Source organism: Lutjanus erythropterus, chromosome 8 (genome assembly GCF_056507025.1).
Source record: "Lutjanus erythropterus isolate fLutEry1 chromosome 8, fLutEry1.hap2, whole genome shotgun sequence".
Lineage (NCBI taxonomy): Eukaryota > Metazoa > Chordata > Actinopteri > Lutjaniformes > Lutjanidae > Lutjanus > Lutjanus erythropterus.
The window spans coordinates 5,270,047-5,291,346 of NC_139324.1; the positions used below are offsets into that span (position 1 = coordinate 5,270,047).

The following is a 21,300-nucleotide window of genomic DNA, read 5'->3' on the forward strand; positions in this document are numbered from 1 at the left end:
AATGCATATATTTCTGGCCCGTTTAGTCTGTAGTGCTATTTATCATTCTAGATTGTTCTGGTGTGAGTTACAGAGTTTTGGAAATATCAGCCATAATGGGACAAAATGGCACTCTGCTTGTGGTGCTCACGCAGCAAATACAGCCACGACTTTTTTCCGGAAATCATGACCTCTTTACTTGAGATAATCCACACACCTTGTTATGAGCTGTCTCACGCAGGAACTATCTTCTTTCTAGTAGAAATAAAGTAGTTCCATTAGATTCTTTACTTTGCGAGGCAGCTGGATTTGCGAGGTCACAAGATCACACATCTTGCCAGGCTTCAAATTATCCATTTGTGTCCACATCAAAAAGTGGTGCAGCCATTCAGCAGCCTAGGAAGTGCTTTCTAGTCCTATTATATTGGAGAGAAGATAGACATTTCCACTGCCGATATCTCCAAACCTCTGCAACTCACACCAAAACACTCTAGATGGATAAACAGCACTGCAGGACAGAGGAAAAAATATGGATTTTTTACATTTTGGGGCTGAGCTTTCTCTTTAAGTCGTGGATTTCTCCCTGCAAACTTCCTCCTGCATAAAACTGAACTATTGTTGTATAGCTAATCCCATAGCACTGCAGCAGATGCAGTAATCATCATGGAAAACAACAAATGAATCAGATCACAAGTCTGCATACTATAGTACTCCATTCAACCTCCTGTGCACAGCAGTGGGTAAGTCCAAAGTGTTCACAACCAGGAAGAGTAAGAAGTGAGGCAATGAGCAGAACTAAACAACTTTGTTTTTTTTTTTGTTTTTTTTTAAAGAAGTTAAAAAAAAAAGTTATAGGTTTTAAATTGTATCATTATTTGGTCCATTGATTTCTGAGTGTGCAGCAAATCAAACTTTCATCTTAATTATTGTTCATGTTGGAATATAAAGGACTTCTGATGAACTGGCCCAGCATTAAACAGAACTATCTAATCTAACTTCCAAGTCTTGAGCTGTGTACAAGCTCAATCCACAAAGGCACCATTACAGATGAGGGGTAAAAGATGGAGTAAGGTTAGTGTACAGAGCAGGAAGATATTTTTAATCCATTCATAAGTCAATCACAGCAGATGTAAGAAAAGAGACAGACCTCCAAACCATTGAATGGGGGCATTTTAACATCTGACCGATGGTGTCTATCTCCTTTTTCTGACAAAAACCCCTAAAAAGTGCAGTGTTTGTTACCGTCCCACATCATCTCCAAGGAAAATGGTCTTACCATTGTTCTGAACTGTTCATCCCTACATCCTCAGTGCATTTTTTAGGACAAGTTTCCATTGCAGACCTTATTTGTGACTTCAGGTTCTGGAGGAGAAGTTGATTCCAGTCACCATCTTCTGGATCTTCTCTTCATTCTTTAGTATGTTGGACTTTACTGCACAAATCTTGTCCTGCTGATCCTTAATCAGCTGCTCCAGCTCTGCTAATTCTACTTTAAGAGGCTCCACAGCCCTGTCTGTCGCTCTGCAGCATGTAAAACAAAACACACACAGAAAAAACACAGACGGGATGATTAATTGCTTACATGCAATAATATAAAAACAGAGATTATCCACAGCAAAAGTAGCCACCACAGAGCTGCTCATCACTTTGATTTTAAAATGATCAAGTATTAGTCTAGCAAGAGAAAGAACTTTCAGTCCACCTAAATCACATCACACCATAATCAATGGTGTGATGGTGGTGATGTTGCCATCTTGGATTGATCTCCATGTGAGCACAAAACTGTAGATTTTCGTAACTCTTGAACTAGACAATATACAAAGACAACCCACTTTTAAATATGACATTGACACCAGGAATCAAATGGAAAGGTCATTGACATGGTACGATCACTCTTAATTGGTGAAAACAGGAAAATAACTAATTTCAGGCTTGTAATAAAAATTCTACGTTTTTTGTTTTGTGATAGTTTACAGATGAAATGAAGGTAGTTTTTTCACTTGTGTCAGTTGCAACATTATTATATGGATGTCAGTAAAGAAGATGAGAGAGATGAAAGTCGGCTGAGATGATGGCTTCAAAGAGAATATAACATGAAGGTCTGAGGATATGGCATAAAAGTCAGAATATGGCATAAAAGTCAGAATATGACATCACAGTCAGAGAATATGGCATGGAAGTCTGATAATATGACATAAAGGTCTGAGGAAGAGAATATGGCATGAAAGTGAATAAACTACTTTCATTTCATCAGGAAATTATTAAAAATAAAAGAACACAGCTTAGAATTGTTATTATGAGCTTAAAATGAGTTATTTTCCTATTTTTCACCAATAAAGAGTGACTGTCAACAACCTTTCCATTAGATTCCTGGTGTCAATATTACATGACAAATTGTGTTGTCTTTGAATGTTGTCTAGTTCAGGAGTTACAAAAATCTGCATTTTCGGCACTTACATGGACATCAATTCAAGATGGCTGCCATGTGACCCCTGTGGGACATTAGCTGACCTTGGCAAAATCAAAAATTCTGAACTAGACAGCATTAGGGTCCTAAAACAAACAGGTTACAAAAAGAAGCCATTCAGGTGCATGTGAACATATTTATTCTACTCGGCTGTATGACAACACGTCACACAAAATGTAAAATGACAGTGTTGATACATAAATATGTCAAATATGTCTTCCAATGAATCGAAGAGATTTAGGTTTTACAGAAATTGTTAAGAATTTCCTGCCTTTCTTTTCCCATAACAAGACAAAAAAAATGATACCTTCATCAGCAATGACACTTATTAATTAATATCCAACTCATCATCTTATCAAAAAGAAAAATTGCATTACATAATACAAAACAATTACTCTGGAGAGATTTACTAGTGAGATTTACTCCTTACGTACTGAAATTTGGTACCAAATGACCAGGTGTTTTGAAATATCAAAGTTAGGTACCCGGATTAATAGCAATATTAAATATGAAGTACTATAATAGAAAGATAGCATCGTTGGTGTCTGTATATTAACTGCTATTCAATACCACATAACTTCAGATGTGTTGTGTGTTTGTGTGTGTGCGTGTGCGTGTGCGTGTGCGTGTGTGTGTGTGTGTGTGTGTGTGTGTGCCCATCCCACCTCTGCTCCAGCAGTAAGGCCTGTGCGTGCTCCTTGTTCTCCCGCCTCCAGGTGTTGAGTTCAGCCTGCATTGCGTCCATGTCCTCCTGTATGTAGTCCATGATCTTACCCAGAGGCAGGGTGCTGCGGCACACCGTCTGGATGGACGAGCGGAGTCGCTCTATCTCCCGTGTCACCAGGTCCCGTTCTTTCTTCCGCGCTGCTGCTGACACCACGTTCTGGAGGAGGAGGTGGTGGGTCAGGTTTAGGGATTCAACCATCTAATTAAGCCTAGCATATACTAACAGATTTTAAAAGCTTCTGAAAGACTTAAGTCTGACAAACTCTCACATCAGAAGACAATTTGTCAAAGTCATAGAGTTTTAAGTAACAGATTAAGACTTTGCAAAGACTGGGGATCTTGCAGGGTCACTATTTACAAGACTACCAATAGATTATTTTGGTCTTGTCCCCACTCTTGTAATTTGTGGCAAGATGTCTGTTTACTTTTTCCCAATACATTCAGAATTTTCATCAATTTGACCCTATTAATTGCGAAATCTCATCTCATTTCGAAATCTCAATTTTCCAATCATATACCACGTTTTCTAATTTTTGAAAATGAAATAAAAAATACATTAAATTGATAACTTTTTGAATTTCTCTAACCTTTATACCATTTTTACATTATGAATTGATTAATGATTTCTGTCTGTTCTTATCCACTGACATTATTCATTTCTGTTTTTTTCTATGTTTATGTTGCTGTTTATCAATAAAATGTTTTAGAAATGAATAAATAAATACATAAATAAATTAGAATGTGCATTTCCTGAAGAAAAGGTCTGTGAAAGTTGGAAACGCCTGTGAGCTGCTGCCCCTTCAGCAATTTTTTTCAAATCCTTTACAGGAGTATTACACTTACATGTAATACTCTATAGAATAAAACAGTATATGGCTACTCTTACTACATCTCTACAATAATTACATTTAGAAATACACAAATCATGTACAGTTATTGTTACATTTATTGTTTCACACTGATAATGTCAGTATGCATCAACACTGGGTGCTTCTCATTCTACTATTGTGTTGGCACTGATTAATCTGTGGGAGACACACTGCCTTGGGAACATTTTCAATTGTGTTCAAACCGGGTATCAAACTCGCAGCCTCTTGCACTCAAAATAGATTATCATTAGGAAATGATCTTCCTCACTGAGCTATTCATCCAGACCACCAAATGACACAAGTTCACATTTCGTCACAGAAAAGTGACAAATGTTTGCTTAAGGATAAAGCCTTTCAGTTGTGATTTAGGTATTTTAAGTTAGAGCTTGAGTAGCTGGACATCAAATTATATAGCATGTGTCCAAAAGAAGATATACAAGTTTAAAAAGGTGGTTAACTACAGAGAAAATTTCTATCAAAGTGAATGAGAGGCTGACAGGGGCTTACCAGCTCTCACACTAATAAATAATTAAATAAGAAATAAAATAAAGCTTAGTTATGTTGGTTGGAGCAAGACTCCAGCAAGACTCTCATGATTTTATTTCAATACTGACCACTTGTCTGCGACAGTGAGATCACTTCAAAAGTCAGTCAGAAATAACATGAACTTTACATAAAAATTGAGCGTACGTGTTGGTATTTAAGGAATGAATAACTGAGTTCTTCTAGATTTGAGTCTTAATGGGCAAACTAAGATGTTTGACATGCATGATCAAAACTAAACACTGTATCAAACAGCTGTAAGAACACACACAAAAATCACTTGTGTGTCCTTAGACCGAAACATAATAAACTCTCTTGAGGAATTCTACCTTTGCCAGCAAAGTCTCAAATGGCCAAAACCAGAGCAAGGCTGCATTTAGTGGTTTAGGATTTCAAGGCTAAAAATGTTAGGCAGGAATTCTACCAACCTAGCTGTATATATAAAGATCAAACATGCGGCTGAATTGTGTTGGCCAAAGTAAGGGGGGGGCTGGTTGATGAAGGCCTCCAGTGTATGGTGTGCGGTTGGGGGGAGGTGGGGGGTTTACCATGTCCCAATTACACTCAGTACCTCGATGGCGAAAAGGAGGGGAAGGTATCAGGGAAGGACCTCCCTTGGCAGGGAGCAAACCCAAGGATGTTTGCTCAGCTGGGCTTCGCAAGGCCTCTGAGTGTGTGTGTGATGCAAAAGCACTCTGTATTGCAACCCTAAAGCCACACACACACACACGCAAACACTAAGCAGAGGTTCAGACGAAGTCTACAGTGGACACACGCAGCCCCCACCCGCACTCTTGGTCTTAAAGTCCTGTTTATTTTAGTAACAGGCTGTGGCAGTGGGGTTATTTTACTACAGTATTGAGTAACAACTACTACACTTATGTCTCCTTTCAAGTTCAACTATTGGCCCAATTTCTGCCATTTGGCTCCACAGATGGGAGCACCTGCCTTCATGAGGCAGCAGGAATCATATTTGCAACAGTGTGTAAACTAAATGACAGCTTCCTCCTCAAAACACACAATCTGTCACGGAGCCCGCTTAGGTAGTCAGCCACATATGCTTGGCACAGCTGGCGCGTATAACATTTGCCTTATCAAGACATCTCTTAAAACAAACCAAAGAACTTAGGAATTACAAACTGAAAAGGCAACTTGACTAGACAAGACCACACTGCAGAAATGACATCAAACATCATTGTTCGCCATCATTTATTCTCAGGAAGCGAGTACAAATTTCTGACAGCCTCAGTCTTTGTTACCCGTGTGCGGTGGCTCAGGAGTGTGAGGGGTTGGAACGCCTTGGCCCAGCGGTCCCCTAACAAGGTGGGTGGCTTTCCACTGGGTGCTGTGAACCCTGCAGCTAGACAAACACTCTACGGCTCATTCGGCCTGCCTGGCTGCGGTTTGGTCTGCGCGGCCCAGACAGGACCCGTGCCTTCTTTCTATTTGTCGTCTCTCCGCTACCTCGGCCGCCCCTCCCCTTCTCTGCTGGAAAATAAAAAACTTGGCGTGAAAACATGACCCCTGGTTCGTGTGCACTCTGTCCTGGTGGATATAAATCACAGCTTTATGGAGGTCTCTGTCGGGGGTCTACGAGACCTGTGTGCTCCTAGTTTTCCTTTTTCTCACCCAGATCACAGAACAATATTTAGACGTGGTGACCGCAGAGGAGTAGGAGGTGAGCAGGGAGGAAGGGGGGGCAGGTTTTCCCATTATCTCAGACAGTGATGAAAGCCCCAGGCAATGGGGAAGCCTCTGGCTGGTGTTAGAAAGGGCAGGTGGAATAACAGAGGCAGATAGGGATGTCTCTATCTTGTTAAAGTCTATAAATACATACATAAATATAATCTTGTTTTCATCAGCATTTATGTTGTCGTCGAACACAGACACCAAATCTTTCATTTTAACAACAAACTTTGCTTGGATCTCCTTCAAAGAGGCAACAGGATGGACGTATGTAACACTGAAATTCACCCAGTTATAACATGTCCAATCAGTGTAATTAGGATATGGGTGCAAACATGTGATTTATCAAGTGCCTATAGGGTTTTTCTGCTGCAAGAGGAAAACATTCTTCAAAGTATCCTCTAACAAGAAAAAAAAATCATGCATGTATAGAACCTGTCAGCAGCAGATCAACCTTTATGGTATCATTAGCTGGGAAAACAATAATTTAAACAGGTGACTATTAGATGGCGAGAAGGAGAGAGAAGCTTCATCCATTACCGTTCAACAATTAGCTCACTCTTATTCTTGATCCAAACAGGAAGATGAGAGAGCACAGTCTTTTCATTAGAGCTGCACTGCCCACAGTCAAGTAGAATCAATTTATGTTGAAGTTATAGTGGGTTGCAGACTCAGAACCCATCAGCTAATGACGATTTAGCCTCAGGGGGTGACGACTAATGTTTTGGGGCTTCCAGTGTAACCAACAAATGGATGCTAACAAATATCGAAGCCTATGCACCGTTCATTGTTTACAGTCCAATTGGCAATTTGAGACGCAAGAATGGAGTTTGAGACTAATCTCTGCATTAATTAAACTAATTTAACTGTTAAGTAAATGCAAATTTTAATTCAGACTAGTCAACTAGTCTAACCATAAGAAAACACTTTTACGCTTTTAACAGCAGTTAAAATTAAGCACAACTTATTAACTGATAATGTTAAACACTGTCAGAAAAAAATACTTTGTGTATTAAGAGCCATTGGAAGCCATCAATCACATTCTACAATAGCCAAGTCATATTTTAAATATGCATTATGCATTGTGCATTATGTATGACATTTTCCTACAAAACAACTCACTAAATGCTTCAGTGTCTGCAGGTAAACAATACCATTCACCAGGAGCTGACATTAGCTGCCAGCCTGGTGTGGCAAACGCAGTGCTAGCAGCAGCAGTCTGTGCTGCTTTAACCTCCATGGCTATGCTTGATGTGGTTACAAGCCAGTTTATTCTGACAAAGCCTACATTCAACCTTATTTTCATTTTCTACATTAAGACATCGCCAAACCCCCAAACAGGTTTTAAAGGTGTAAATAACATCCAGGCCATGAGGGCATTTGTGGAGCTGATGTCTGCTGGGGCTACAGCACTGGCTAGGAGAGACAGCAGCTAACTAGCATTGTACATGAATAAAATATTGATAAATAGTTTAGCCAACAACAAGTATTTCTGGTGCTGACTAGCAAGGTAGGCAACATTTAATTGTACAGTCAACTAATCGCACATATTCCTAATATGAGAGCAGATAATTTTTCATAAAGCTAATACAAAGATAGATTGTTGTCAGACAATAGCCAATGGAATCTGAGTAGAGATTCCCCCTTACAGTCAACTTAACCTTTAGTGCCAAGAGTCTTAGCCAAACACATTTTCATTTATTTGTTATTATTTATTCTTAGTGGTCCTTCAGGTTACAGCCTCTGAGACCAATGGAGACCGGTTTAACAGGGAATACTGCACCTGGGGACATCACAGCACCTCCGACCAGACTGTGACTCCAGGGCGGAGTGAGTTTGAAACTTCACAACTTAAACTGTAAATAAACATTGTTTATAATGTTGATAAGTCAGAAGTTATTTATTCCTGCATTTTAAAAAATGAGACTTGTATGAGATAATACTGTGTCTCTAAACCAGAAAAAACTCAAACTTACTGAAACAATATTGTATATTTACAGAACAAACTAAAATAAAACATGCAGGAAATGTCTTTAGTTTACATCTTTCAATTTAGTCAAGTTTTTCAACTTTTCAACTCTGAACTTCTTAAATCTGCCCCTGACAAATACCCCCCATATTATAAAAAAGTAGTGCTGAAACTAGGGTTGCATGATATGACAAAAAAGTCATACTGCATTAATTTAGATTGAAATTACGATTGTGATATGATTAGTGGGTAGGATGACTTTTGCAGCACAATTTTCATTTCCACTGAAAAAATTAACTCGGAAAACCGTGATGAAGTGACATATGTTGGAGTCTGAACCAAACAAACATGTTGTCTTTCATCTGGAGAACAAGATTTGTGCGGCAGGGCATCTCAGCTGCTAACAACTTCATTTTTCTGTGATTCGGATACTACATTTGGCCATATTGCACTTATGATAAAATTGTGATTAACTGTGCAGTCCTAACTGAAACTAATAAAAACTTAAGTAAAAATTTTGAAACAAGAAAAACTTGACTGAAACAAAAGCAAACCCACTCTGGAAACCAACTGAAATGAAACTGAGCAATTACAACAAAATAATAAATACCAGTGAACTACTCTTTCATCATCAAAAACACAAATATTTTACAAAAAAGGAACAAATGGGGCTTATAGATAATCCAAGACCAAATATAACCTTGGAGCTTCTGGGAATATTTCTACTGGCTATTGGCAGCCATGTGGAGATAATGATGCACATCCTGATGATTTTTACAAAGTGTTCCTGTAGAAAATCTGCGAGTTGAGTCAGGGAGCAAAGCAGGGGATGAAAACTGGCTCTGGACGTTGTTTATGGGCTTCCTCGCCATTTTTCATAGGAGGCCATTCAAAAGTCTAGCTAGATCATAAAAATAGCTTGGAGTCAGTGAGGTGAAGAGAAAAGCTTACGGCCAATGAGGTTACAGGATGTTGTTGCAAGGTCACTGGGGAGACAACTGAGATCACCACCCTGGGCTACGGGGTGAAACTAGGAGGAAACTTCCAAAGAGACCACTGGCTACACTTCAGTAGCTGAAAATGGAAACTGTTTTAAAAAGTTTGTTTATCACTCAAATGTTCTCATGGAGATGACAAGTGATTCCAATGGGTGTCGTGACTTCTGCTCCTAATTGATCTACGTTGTTGAGGTCTGGTCTGATAACAAATCGTAAGCGCTTCAGGTAGGTATTCATCATAAACCTGACCAAATTCCTCTGACAAGTCAATATGACCTGCAAAAGTAATATGACTAATGGAACGCCACAGGGCCATTTCCTTATGTTTCCACAAAAAACGCTGGATGTTTATGAAGACACAGAGGTCTGCAGAGAGGAGTATTTATTTTCTTGACAATTCTGCAGAGAGTATTCTGGCCCTTCTCCTCCGTGACTCTCACTCAACAGCCATCCATTTGTATGCCACAGGGTTTATTTATACATTACAAACCTTCATCAAGGCTAATTTGACGGGGGTAAAGAGAAGGGGGAAAAGAGTACACAAAAATTCTTATGAAAACGCAGCTGCTGCAAGGGGCAGATTCTGTCTAAATAAAAAGAGAAGTATCTTGGAATAATATACAATGCCGCCGAGGGGTCATGAGGAAGGTCATCCTCAAATATACAGCAAATTCTTCGGTCACACACACTGTGGTGGGACATGGCAAAATACAATCATCTGACTGTTTAAGAGTTCCCTTTATTTACATCAGCACAGCAATGGGGCAGCTAGGCACTGGCATTAAGAATAGCAAAATTAATTCTGAAATGACAAAGAGGACAATAAGGATAATAACATGTAGACTGGATTTTCAGAAAATACACTAAATGGTCCAACATTTTTTAACTGGACATGATGTTGGACCCTAAATCAGGGTGGTTTGTGACTTATTCAGACAAGGTGTTTTGTTAAAAATGAATTGCGGCAGCTGAAATTTCAAACCTGTCATACCACGCGGAATGAGGAAGCTCAATATTTACATTTTTGACCCGGCATGTTTTTACCATGATTACAAGAAGAAAAAAAACAACTCCATTAAGCTGACCTCTCCACCCTTTCATGTCTGGAAGGAAGTCATTATAGTTCTTTATACAGCTGACGAGGCGAGGCCAATAATGACGGAGGGGTGGACTGAACAGTTCCTATGTGCACGCATACCTGCACTGAGCTGCCCGCGCAGACCAGGACACTCTGAAATGAAGGTCTGAAAGCTGAGGAGGCTGCATTAAGAAAATTAGGATAAACTCTACGAGGCTGTGCTCATGTTACACAAGGAGCTCTGCTGCTTTGGATATTTTGCCTGTGTGCATCTGTGTATGTATGTTTGTTTGGACTGACAACTTTGCTTCAGTCAATTCTTTTTATTTTAATTTTAAGTTGTATGTAAAAACTATATTTAACTTCAACTCCAGAACGTATATTTCTAGAGCAGTGGGCTGAGCTTTACCTTGACAGAAAACTGACAGTTATAAACAGCTGATCATCTATAAATCAGTTTTATATTAAATAGGGATTCAACCCACTTAATATACTGTCTATGGTCCCAATTTGCTTTTTGGACTGCCATACTCATTTCTGGGTGTGCAATTGACCCATATTGCTCCTTTAACACACACAAATTTAAAGCTGGGCCTACAAATTCCTGTCAAGCTGTTTTAGTTTACTGGTGGCTAAACTGACACATCTTCAGGTGTGAGTTACGAGGGATGATGTCTGAGGCCGCAGTTGGGAGGGGATAGATCGGGGGCCTTTCCACATGAGTGACAATCCAAAACAGTGCATCCATCAGAGTCAGGGTGGTCAGTTAGGAAGGGTTGCCGGGAGAATATGCCTCAGTGAAGAGGACCACCCAAAGCACGACGGCGTACGCCACCTCACGCCATGGAGTACAGACCAAATTGTAAGCTTCACACTGATTCACACTGCAAATAATGATGAAAGACCTCTCCCTCTCTCTCCCTCTCTCTGTCTCTGTCTCTCTGGCTGATAAATAAGCTGACAGAGAGGAATAGATGAGCAGCAGCAGTAACGTGTCACCTTGAAAACGCTGGTTTATCCTGTCTAATATAAATGGAAACAAAGGGAAGATGAGAAGTAAGAAGGAAAAGCTATTTCAGAAGTGTTCGTTGCAATAATTGTTGAAATTCTCCATACACCCTGACAACCATCAATAAATCAACTGCTCTGACAAAAAAGAGAAAAAAAAATACAGCATCTGTAGTTGTCACATGCTTGTAATAAACCCATCCAGTCATTTGGATCTGCCCATGTTCTCAGTGCGCATGACCTTATTGTCTTTCCCATGGCTAGGCTGATATGTTGCTAAAGCTATAATGATCTAGTTTCCAAAGAATGACAGAGCCAAAGTGCAGCCAAAATTCCCTAATACTAACTAGGGCTACCCTGACACGCTAGATGGGTTGTTACACAGAACCATCTGGGAAGTTGTCCTTAAAAACTGTTGGAAAAGGGGTAGGCATTTTCAAAAAACACTTGCCAGGTGATTAGATGAACTTCAACCAATCAGATTAGACTCTTGCTGAAGCCAATTGAGAGAAGAGCAAATGTCTTTTCCATGGAGAAAAGCCTTCAATGTTGTTCCCTGCTCTTCTTCCGATGAAGAAAAACTCTTCAGTTCTGATATAACTGATGCTATCACAGTATTTACACTAATCTCTTCAGGAGACGACATTCTTTGTTTGATAAAAGTCACTTCCATGGACGCTTCTCGCTGTCATCACAAGTAAACCCACCCCTGTAGCTGCTACTAGTCCCTCCTAGGATGCTGATTGATAGATCCACTTTTGGTGCGAACACAAACTGATAACTTGAAGCCTGGCAAGATGGAGTCTCGCATAATCTCGCAAATCCAGCTGCCTTGACAGGTAGGAGTGAGTCAAAACAATTCTCAAATGCCTCTCGATTCAGACATGGAAGATGCTGCACTGATTCACCAATGAGAAAAATCAATTTTCTAATTCTTCAAACATTCTTTTAATAACATGATGCTGACAGAATGAAAAAGGTAGAAACACAAGGGCAGAGCAGCATCAGGACCGTCCACAGCACGCACACTCGAGTTATCTTGTGATTCAACTCCATAAAGGCAGCGGTTGCAAGCCTGCTTTGGTTTAATGTCTGAATAATTACCCTCGCAAGACAAGCATTAAGTACATTGTGAATACTTTCTACGGAATCACCCAGAGACGGTTGTGAACGCAGCCGAGCAGCGATCAGCAGTAAAAGGAGAGTGGCTGACCAACACACCCTGCAGCATTAAACAACTTAAACCAACTCTGTGGTGAAGAAAATAACTTTCTTCTCAGTCTGTTTCACCTCAAAAACCTTGAGCCTGCTCTGCGCCTTGGACAGCAATGGCTCTCCTCAGAGCTGATGGTGCAGCAGAGAGGCTGTTCTCCACTGCTGGAGATATAACATTAATAACACCACAGTGAAGCACTCTGACCCCCATCATTTTCTTATTCTGAACAGATTGCAAGATGCTTTCATATTAATTAAGGCAGGACTTTACTGCCTGACCATTCATCTTAATTGCCTGTTATGTTTCATATTGTACTTCAGTGGAGTAAGAAGACCAGTAAATGCTTTAGCATACAGTGTACTGGAGCAAGAGACTGAAAATTATCCTCACTTTTCTCATCATCATTCAAGAATTCATTCTGAATCGAATCGGACACCAATGAATCAAATAGAATCGTGAGATACTGACTTGCTTGCTTCCTTTCACATGAGTGAGATATGAGGTAGTTGGATATGGTTATCGACTTATCCTCCAGCAGTAGTCAGGCAATGTGTTTTGGGGAAGTGGCATTGGAGAGAGGGCTGAAGGGATGGGGTGGGGTTTCTAGAGAGTTATCAACTTTCACAATCTAGCTTACTCTTGCTGGTTTCTCAAATTTTACCCACTCTAGCTTTAATAGACGGCATTTAGAGACAAGATTAGGACTGAAAAGTAAGTCACAACAAATAGAATCAGTCAGTCACCTCATCTCCCTGATATTTGATATATGTGTATAGCAGCCACTGCCAAACTTAAGAATGCCACAGCCAAATTTGAAATCTGAGAATCTTCTGGGGTCCACCTAAAACTTAAACACGCAAGACTAATTGTAACACATTTTAATAATACACAAGATACATGATGATGTTATTGTGACAGATGACCAAACACAGTCTAACACCTGTTAAACTAGGTGAAGAAAAAAAAAGAAAGAAAGAAAGAAAGAAAAAGAATAACATAATTTAAAACCCATGCCTTGTTTTTAGTGCTGATTACCCATTTAAATCATAAAAATTTTATGGTAATGTCAAACTCAAATGTCAAATGTGAAACTTAAAAAAAGGTTTATTTTTCATGACCTCTTAAGGCCCACTTGCAGGGCATTCACAGCCCACCAGTGGACCACAGCCCACACTTTGGAAATCATTGGTATACAGGATAAAAAAATGTTAATGAGTATATATATACTGGACAAAGTATAAGAAATAATTAATTCATGGGTAAATATATTTATATATAAGATAAAGCTTATTAGTTAAATATGTATGTAAGAGATTATGAGTACTTGTACTTGCATGTAAACTGTGTTGTATTTTGAGAATTTCATTATTCAATCTGTTGTAGAAGTTTGCCGCTCTTTCTACTTTCATTTTGTTATTCTGAACACATTTTTAATAGCTTTTATTTTTTTGTTCAATCAACCAATGATAAATAAATTGCAACCTTAAGTGTGAACTGTCAGAACAACACTGCTCTAAAAGTTAGTTCCCAGGCTGGCAGAAATCCTGAAACTGTACACAGAACAGAGAAGTCTAATCAAAAGAATGTAAGCATAACTGAGATATTGAGCAGCCCCAGAAAACAAGCTCATTTTGCTCCAGACATCTTGATGTGTGGATAAACTACGTGTGGTCTTTTAGGGGCCATACTTACTTGTCTGGTTATTAGCCCTTCAGCTTCACTGAAGGGGAACATTTTTGTGGTTACAAGGCGGTGCAATTACACCTCTCTGCTCCATTTGTTTATATCTTTCTTTTGATAATAACCAGTGTTGCACTGGATATTTCACTGTGGTTAAAACACTTGCCCTGGGGAGCAAACGTTCCAGGAAGAACGGCTGATAGAACTGATGGCGAGGTCTAACATGAGCTCTGAGTCACTGATTAAGGTGAGTTGGACAGAGCTAGGCTGATACTGCCATCTGGTGGACACCACAACTGCCACTACAACTGTACATACCTGTTCTTTAGATTTGGGGGAGGAAGGGGACAATTCATAGTCTTTCTTGGTCTCAAGGATCTTTTTCACGAGGCCACCTACAGTGAGAGAAACAGTGAAAGGAAAAGTGAAAGATCTGTTTCCTCTCACCATCTGGTGGTTTAATTCAGCAAGGAGAAAATCAGGAGGAAATGTGACATTATGATTGCTCCTTCAAAAATAACTAAAAGGAGAAAAACTATATGAGCACGTACCATGTTTGTCTCCACTGCTGAGTTCTTGTGCAGGATCCTGCAACAGAAAAAATAGCAGTTAACTATTCAAAGCGTATGTTTTCTTCAATTTTTTGTATTTCAAGTTTTTATTGACTTTTCTATTTCATAAACAATGTGATGCAGTATAAGTAAATGAAAAACAATCAACATGAACATTTATGCCTTTAAGCCTATTCTATTAGAACCCCCAAATAAAAACATAAACCCCAAGATGAGCATATGTCTCCTTTAAGCTCCTGGAATGATCATAAAATATCTGCTCTAAATAACTGACACTGACATTCCTATAATTTTCATCCAACCATGACTCCAACAGGACAGTTCTTCCCTGTTCAAATTGTTGGATTGATCCAAATCAAAGAATATCCTTGTTAATACTGAGAAAGATGTAACATCTTGAGGTTTTATCCACATCTCTCTGGAATGCTCCATGACTGGGTTGGTATCTGTGCCTGGCACACGTTTATGTGACAATGCTTCTATTGACCCAAAGAGGGCAGCAAGCACATGTTCTATCGGTATCCATGCCAGCTGATTATCAACAGGCTTATGTTTTCTAATGGCATTTGTAAAAACTTGCTGTTCAAGTCAATTACCATCTCCAACTCAGGAGCATCTGAAGGTGGAGGGACCGCCTCCTCCACCACAAATTGCTCATCTTCGTCCTCCTCATCCTCAGACAGCCTCTTCCCGTCCATGATGACTGATGCTGAGGGTTTGGCACTGGACAGCCTGAAAGACCAAAGCAAAGGTGAGTCATTCCTAACTGAAAACGCATATAGCATATACTGCATGAGAGACATGTGACACCTTTGTCCAGTGTAGCTGCTGACTGGTTAAACCTGCTCCTCTTGCTCTGTTATTACACAGCTACTAACACTACCTTCAACCAGTGTGTTAACTACATTTACTTTAATAATACTTTAATCTCCTCTGCTGGCAGGAACGAGACGTGTACTCAGATGAAGAATGCACTGACAAAGAGGGCGAGGCTTTTATCTTTGCCAGTATAAATTAGACATATGACAGTGAATATGTGTGGTGAAGTCACCTCTCAGCTGGGGTCACGTCAGCGTGACTCTCCTGTCTCTTGACTCGAGGAGGTGCTGGGCGAGCACTGCTGGGCCGTGATATTCGCCTGTTGCTGTAGGATCAAAGGATTAGAAATGTTCCTGAGATAAGTTCTTAAAGTAACACTTTTATGACTAAACACATACATTTCTATTTCGTTTCACAAGCTACGTTGTTTTCTTCTGGACTTCTTTTACAAGGAAATTCTCTGTTAACAGTTCGCTGTGATTTTCCAGAGGTCTACTTAGTGACAGATAACACTGAGTCATTCAGATTTGAGGATGATAAGTGTTGCTTGGAACAATAAACATTCACAACATTAATGACAGTAAAACTGCTATAACACAGCTGTCCGGATGATCAATTTGAACCAATTAGTCAGTGAAAGAACAGAACATTCATAATTATCTAAATTAAAGGCAATTCTTCAACTGCAAAATCTACCGGAACTGATCCTGGATCAGGCTCAGGAATATACTTAAGTTTAAAAGGCAAAACTGCAATATATTTTAAATAAAGTGATACAATACAATGCTATGCAATAACGTTTATACTACATCCTCAAAAATGACCAGGTAAATGGATCAAGATCTCAATGAAAATGGCATAAGCTTCATAACTGTATTATTATAGGGCTGTACTAAATGTAATTTTTTCACATTCAAAGCTTCTATTCAGGTTTTCAACTGAAGCTTTGAATGTCCGTTTTCATTATTAAATCAACTTTCTTTAATTTGCATTACTTGTCAGTTTTGTCAACATAAATCTAATTTATGTTGCTGTTAAATTACTGTTAGCCCACCCCATTAGTATAGTCGATGTTTCTTTTTGGTGCAGCAAACAGCTTTTTGGGTGCAGTTAAAATGTTTTTGAAAAGCTACATGCCAACAAATATGGACTGAAGCATTTTGTGATAAAAGAACATGTTGCTACTTTTTAAAATATTAATTTATAGGAGCAACTTATAGCAGCAAAAAGGCGAAAGTCAGAAGTTGAATCTACAGCTGCTGCAGGGGACTCACAACCTCAGTACATAAAGCGAACACTCCACCAACAGAGCCACCAGGCCAACCATGTTACGAGTTTTGGAAATGATTCCATCCATTTTCAATAAATTTGGACTTTGCAATGCTCTGGAGTTATTTAAAATGTTTGGATCACACAAGTTGGAAACAGTCTTACTGTTCCACTGGAATTTAATTCTATAGTTATAATAATAACTTATTTGTGGCCTCATCTTTATGTGCAGTTGTGCAGAAAACAGAGTGAAAAAAGACAAAAAAAAAAAAAGACAAAAAAAAAAAAAAAGCTGAGCAGCATTCTAATGTTGATTTAGGATCCAATGACAACGTTATGAAAAAAGCTTCAAACTATTCAGGACAGCTGTAATTTACTTTTTGCACCACTGTATATTATTACATCATATTTTGATCAGGTTTTGATAATATTGTGTCAAGCCTGGTGCACATACATGTTTGACAGATGAGGTGAGAGCAGCTTAAGTAATGGCAGTTAGATATCTTCTTATGCAACAAATACTGTGGGGTTTTTTTTTGGTGAAGAGCATTGTTTGATCAGTACCCTGTACAGACCTGAACAATTATCAAAATTATATCAATATCGCAATATAGCCAACTGCAATTTTCAAAATCGGAGGAGGCGCACTATTTGTTTAAATACCTCTTTAAAATAAGAATTGTCATGCTGCTAGATGTCCTGGCCTACACATCATATTCCACAGACTAAAGAGAACATACTTATGTGGTAGAGATTCTACAAAAATAACACCATAATTTTAATACACTCAACATCATTTTGATATGTTTTTCAATTAAAGCAAGAGTAATGATGTAAAAACTTTCAATCCCTCAGATCTTGCAAATCAGATCACAACTATAATATCAATCAAAATAACTGCAATTAGATATTTTTTTTCAAAATTATTCTTCTCTACTGTTCAGTGCCTCAGCAAAGTGTGTGCAAAATGAGTGACGGTTCAGTGTTAAATGTACAGACCTGGAGGCCATGTCAGGTGGTACTGAGGAGCCTGCATCTCCGTTTTCCTGCGGCGCAGGTTTCTGAGCATCTCCATCTGTAAGAGAACAACAATGACCTGTTGTAGCTAGTTCAGTGTCATGTAGTGTAGTCATGTAGTGTCATCTTTAAACACTATCACCCTGACAAAACACTGATGTGAATTTCACCAAGGAATCATATATTCAGCCATGTAACCTCAGCTGCCTCACGTACATAAAGGAATACTTCACCCAAAGCTGAAAATTCAGTCATTATCTACCATACTTCCCTTTGGAGGGTGGGTTTAGGTTTTTAGTCCACAAAACACTGCTGGAGTTACAGGAAAACAGCATTGCAGAATCTAAAAACAATTTAAGTGAATGGTGACCAGTTTTCAAATGGAAAAACAGAGGAACAAAAACAAAACAAAACCTTCACGTGCACAGCATCTGAACTGGGTGTGTGTGCGGTGTGATGGTGTGCATGTGCAACTGAAGGACATGTCAGGACTTTAGGAGACTTAGATTACATCAGATGAGCAGTATGGAGGCATTTCATGTTTTTTTGGGGTTGTTTTTCCATTTGAAAACTGAACACCATTCACTTAAATTGTTTGGGAGATTCTGCAATATTCTTCCTGTGAAACTCCAGCTGTGCTTTCTGGACTACAAAACTAAACAGCAGAAGATTTGGAAAGGATGTCAGGACTGTCAATTGGACTCATAAATGGATTTTATTCTTTTGGACTCGAACGATTATAGTTTTCTGTTTATTTCATGCAAATGTCTTTCTCAGACCCATGTGTCTCTTTAGCCTTTCTCTCCTTTTTCTCTTTCCGTACTAACCGTTGCTATTATATGCCTTTAAGCCCATCGAGGCATCGTATCTCATATTGTGCTTTGCAAATAAACCTGACTGACTTGCTCAGATACTTTAACACAGAATATCTTTGCCATTAATCACTGAGTGTGTCACTCGATGAGTGATTGTACTCACTCCGTGACTCAATGTGGAGCCTGAACACTCTGACATTTTGGGGGAGACACTTCTTTGAGTCAGATTAGAAGATCATTAATTTCATGCCTTGTGCTTTCAGTATTGAGGCAGCGGGGCACCGAGTTAAATGTCATAACCAAATACGGGCTATTCTCCCTCTCCATTATGAAATTTACCATGATAATCATCAAACTGCATTTCAGATCTTGTGTGAATGTTAAAAACCTTCATCCTGCACAAGGGAGATAAGAAAGACACCAATTACCTCCTTCACTGTCAGATTCATCTGTTGAGAGAAGAAAAAGGAAAGGCATCATTAGTTTCTTTCCTAACACTGAAAATCATTAGAGAGCAATGTGACAAGCCAAGTACAAACAGATGAACCAATAGGCCATGTATCATTTCAATATTTAGGAAAATCTTTTGGAAAACTTCTTCCTGTCAGTTTAATGTTTCTCCTAACAGAGATCCCGATGAGTCACTCCTACCTCCCGCTAAAAGAATACCAGCCAGTGATTTTATTAGAGTGTAAATAAAAAGCCATCAACTGTAAAATCAATTTGGACGTACTAAAAAGCCCCTCTGTCAAACATTAAAGTGCAGCACTTCAAGACATTTGTATTAACTCTGAAAGATATATCTCACTGGTATAGGTGATTAAAATAGGGTGTTTTTAAGGGGGTTACCTTGACCTCCAATTTTGGGTCTTCGCCTCTGCCCTTTGGCAGATGAAGGCCGAGGTATTCTAGCTGGACTATCAGACTGTGGGAAGAGAGAAGACAAACAGGAAAAAGATACAACTTTAGGACAATAACCACTGAAAAGGACCACATCACTTACTCACTGTTGGAATAATATGGGGAAGCTCTGTCATAAAAACTTTCTAATGTGCTAACTAGAGCTGCAATGATTAACTGATTTATCGATATGAATTGATTATTAATTAAATTGGCAACCATTTTCAGAAACTGATTAAATGTTTTAGGACTTTTTCATTTCCTGGTTTCTTTACTCCTCTTGGACAGTAAACTGAATATTTTTGGGTTGTGGAAAAACAAGACATTTGAGGATCTTGACTTTGGGAAACATTGATCAATATTTTTCAACATTTTATGGACCAAACAACTAATTGATTAACTGAGAAAATAATCAAAAGATAAATTGTTTATAAAATAATTGTTAGTTGCATCCCTAGTGCGAACTATGTGTCATTTCCTCAGCTTGAGGTACACTGCCAGTCATCACTGACATTGTTATGAACATTTAAACTGTGCAAACAGAAAGTGCAAAATGCAAAAGTTGTAAAGCAAGAAAGAGGATGTGCAGTCGTAGGTTCAATATACAACATTGATTAAGTCTAATACTAGCCAAATGTACTGGATCAGAAATCATAAAAATATATAATATAAAAAATATATAATATGTTTAAAATTATTAACCACTGTCAACAGAGCTTACATAAATTACAGCTTGTTCAAAATGCAGCAGCTAGACTCCTCAGCAGACCCAAAAAGAGAGAGCAAACTCCTGCTTCTTTAGCTTCTCTTCACTGGCTTCTGGTTCAGTTTAGAATTGATTTTATTTATTGATTGGTAACTTTTAAGACTCACTCTGGACTTGCACCTAAATGAATTTTGGATCTTCTGATACCATACGTGCCAGGCTCTAACCTGAGGTCCTCGTCCAAGGATCTGTTAGCTATTCCATAATCCAAAGGCCAAGGGCCGGACCTTTTCTGTTGGGGCTGAGGAGATCATAGTGACAGGCTCTCAATCCTCATTTAAAAATATATTTTTATAAGTGCACTTTTTCTGGGAATTTGGTCTGATTTGGCTACAAAGTTTTTTTTACTAATGCACTGTCTCTTTTATTAATTGCACTTCTAATCATTTTATATTGTTTACTTCACAATTTGTCATATAAAGTCTTTGGCTTAATGATGTTAAACCACTGTTGTTTTTAAACAGTTTTTTATCACTGTCTACCATTTTTATTTCTCGTCTTGTAAAATGCTTTGTGACTTTGTTATGAAAAATGCTAGATAAATAATGTTTATTATTATTACTATTTGTGCCTGTCATTGATTGATTTTTTTGCATGTAGCAACATTTTAACATGATACACAAGAAGGAGCAGCTTCCTTTTGGAAATGTTGAGAGAATAAGCACTGGAAGCTTCAATAGCAGATATTCAGTAAAATGTTTGCAGAGGCATCATGCAAAGGAATATGATGAGGATGAACAAGAGCCAGAGAGACAAGTGTGCCAGAGCAAAAAATATTGTAGGATGCACTGAAGAAGTGTAAGAACACCCCTCAAAATAGCAACAAAGCAAATGGTAATGGAAAAATGGTGAATAATTGTGTTGGGTAACCAATTACTTTCCATGGCTGAAAATCAGTTTTATGCTTAACTGACCGTCTCAAG

At 38.7% G+C, this 21,300-nt stretch overlaps 1 protein-coding gene across 1 annotated transcript in view; it reads right to left on the reverse strand.

Moving 5' to 3' along the window:
• Positions 1-783: 783 nt before the first annotated feature.
• ift54 (intraflagellar transport 54) overlaps positions 784-21,300 on the reverse strand; it is a 32,882-nt gene continuing 12,365 nt past the window's right edge. Inside the window, exons 8-16 of the mRNA XM_084724286.1 lie at positions 19,561-19,636; positions 19,140-19,160; positions 17,879-17,954; positions 15,843-15,935; positions 15,388-15,523; positions 14,771-14,807; positions 14,538-14,614; positions 3,112-3,329; positions 784-1,500 (exon numbers count right to left, since the gene is read on the reverse strand). Coding sequence (XP_084580412.1) covers positions 1,335-1,500; positions 3,112-3,329; positions 14,538-14,614; positions 14,771-14,807; positions 15,388-15,523; positions 15,843-15,935; positions 17,879-17,954; positions 19,140-19,160; positions 19,561-19,636 — 900 coding nt within the window. The 3' untranslated portion in view covers positions 784-1,334. The remainder of the gene's footprint in view (positions 1,501-3,111; positions 3,330-14,537; positions 14,615-14,770; positions 14,808-15,387; positions 15,524-15,842; positions 15,936-17,878; positions 17,955-19,139; positions 19,161-19,560; positions 19,637-21,300) is intronic.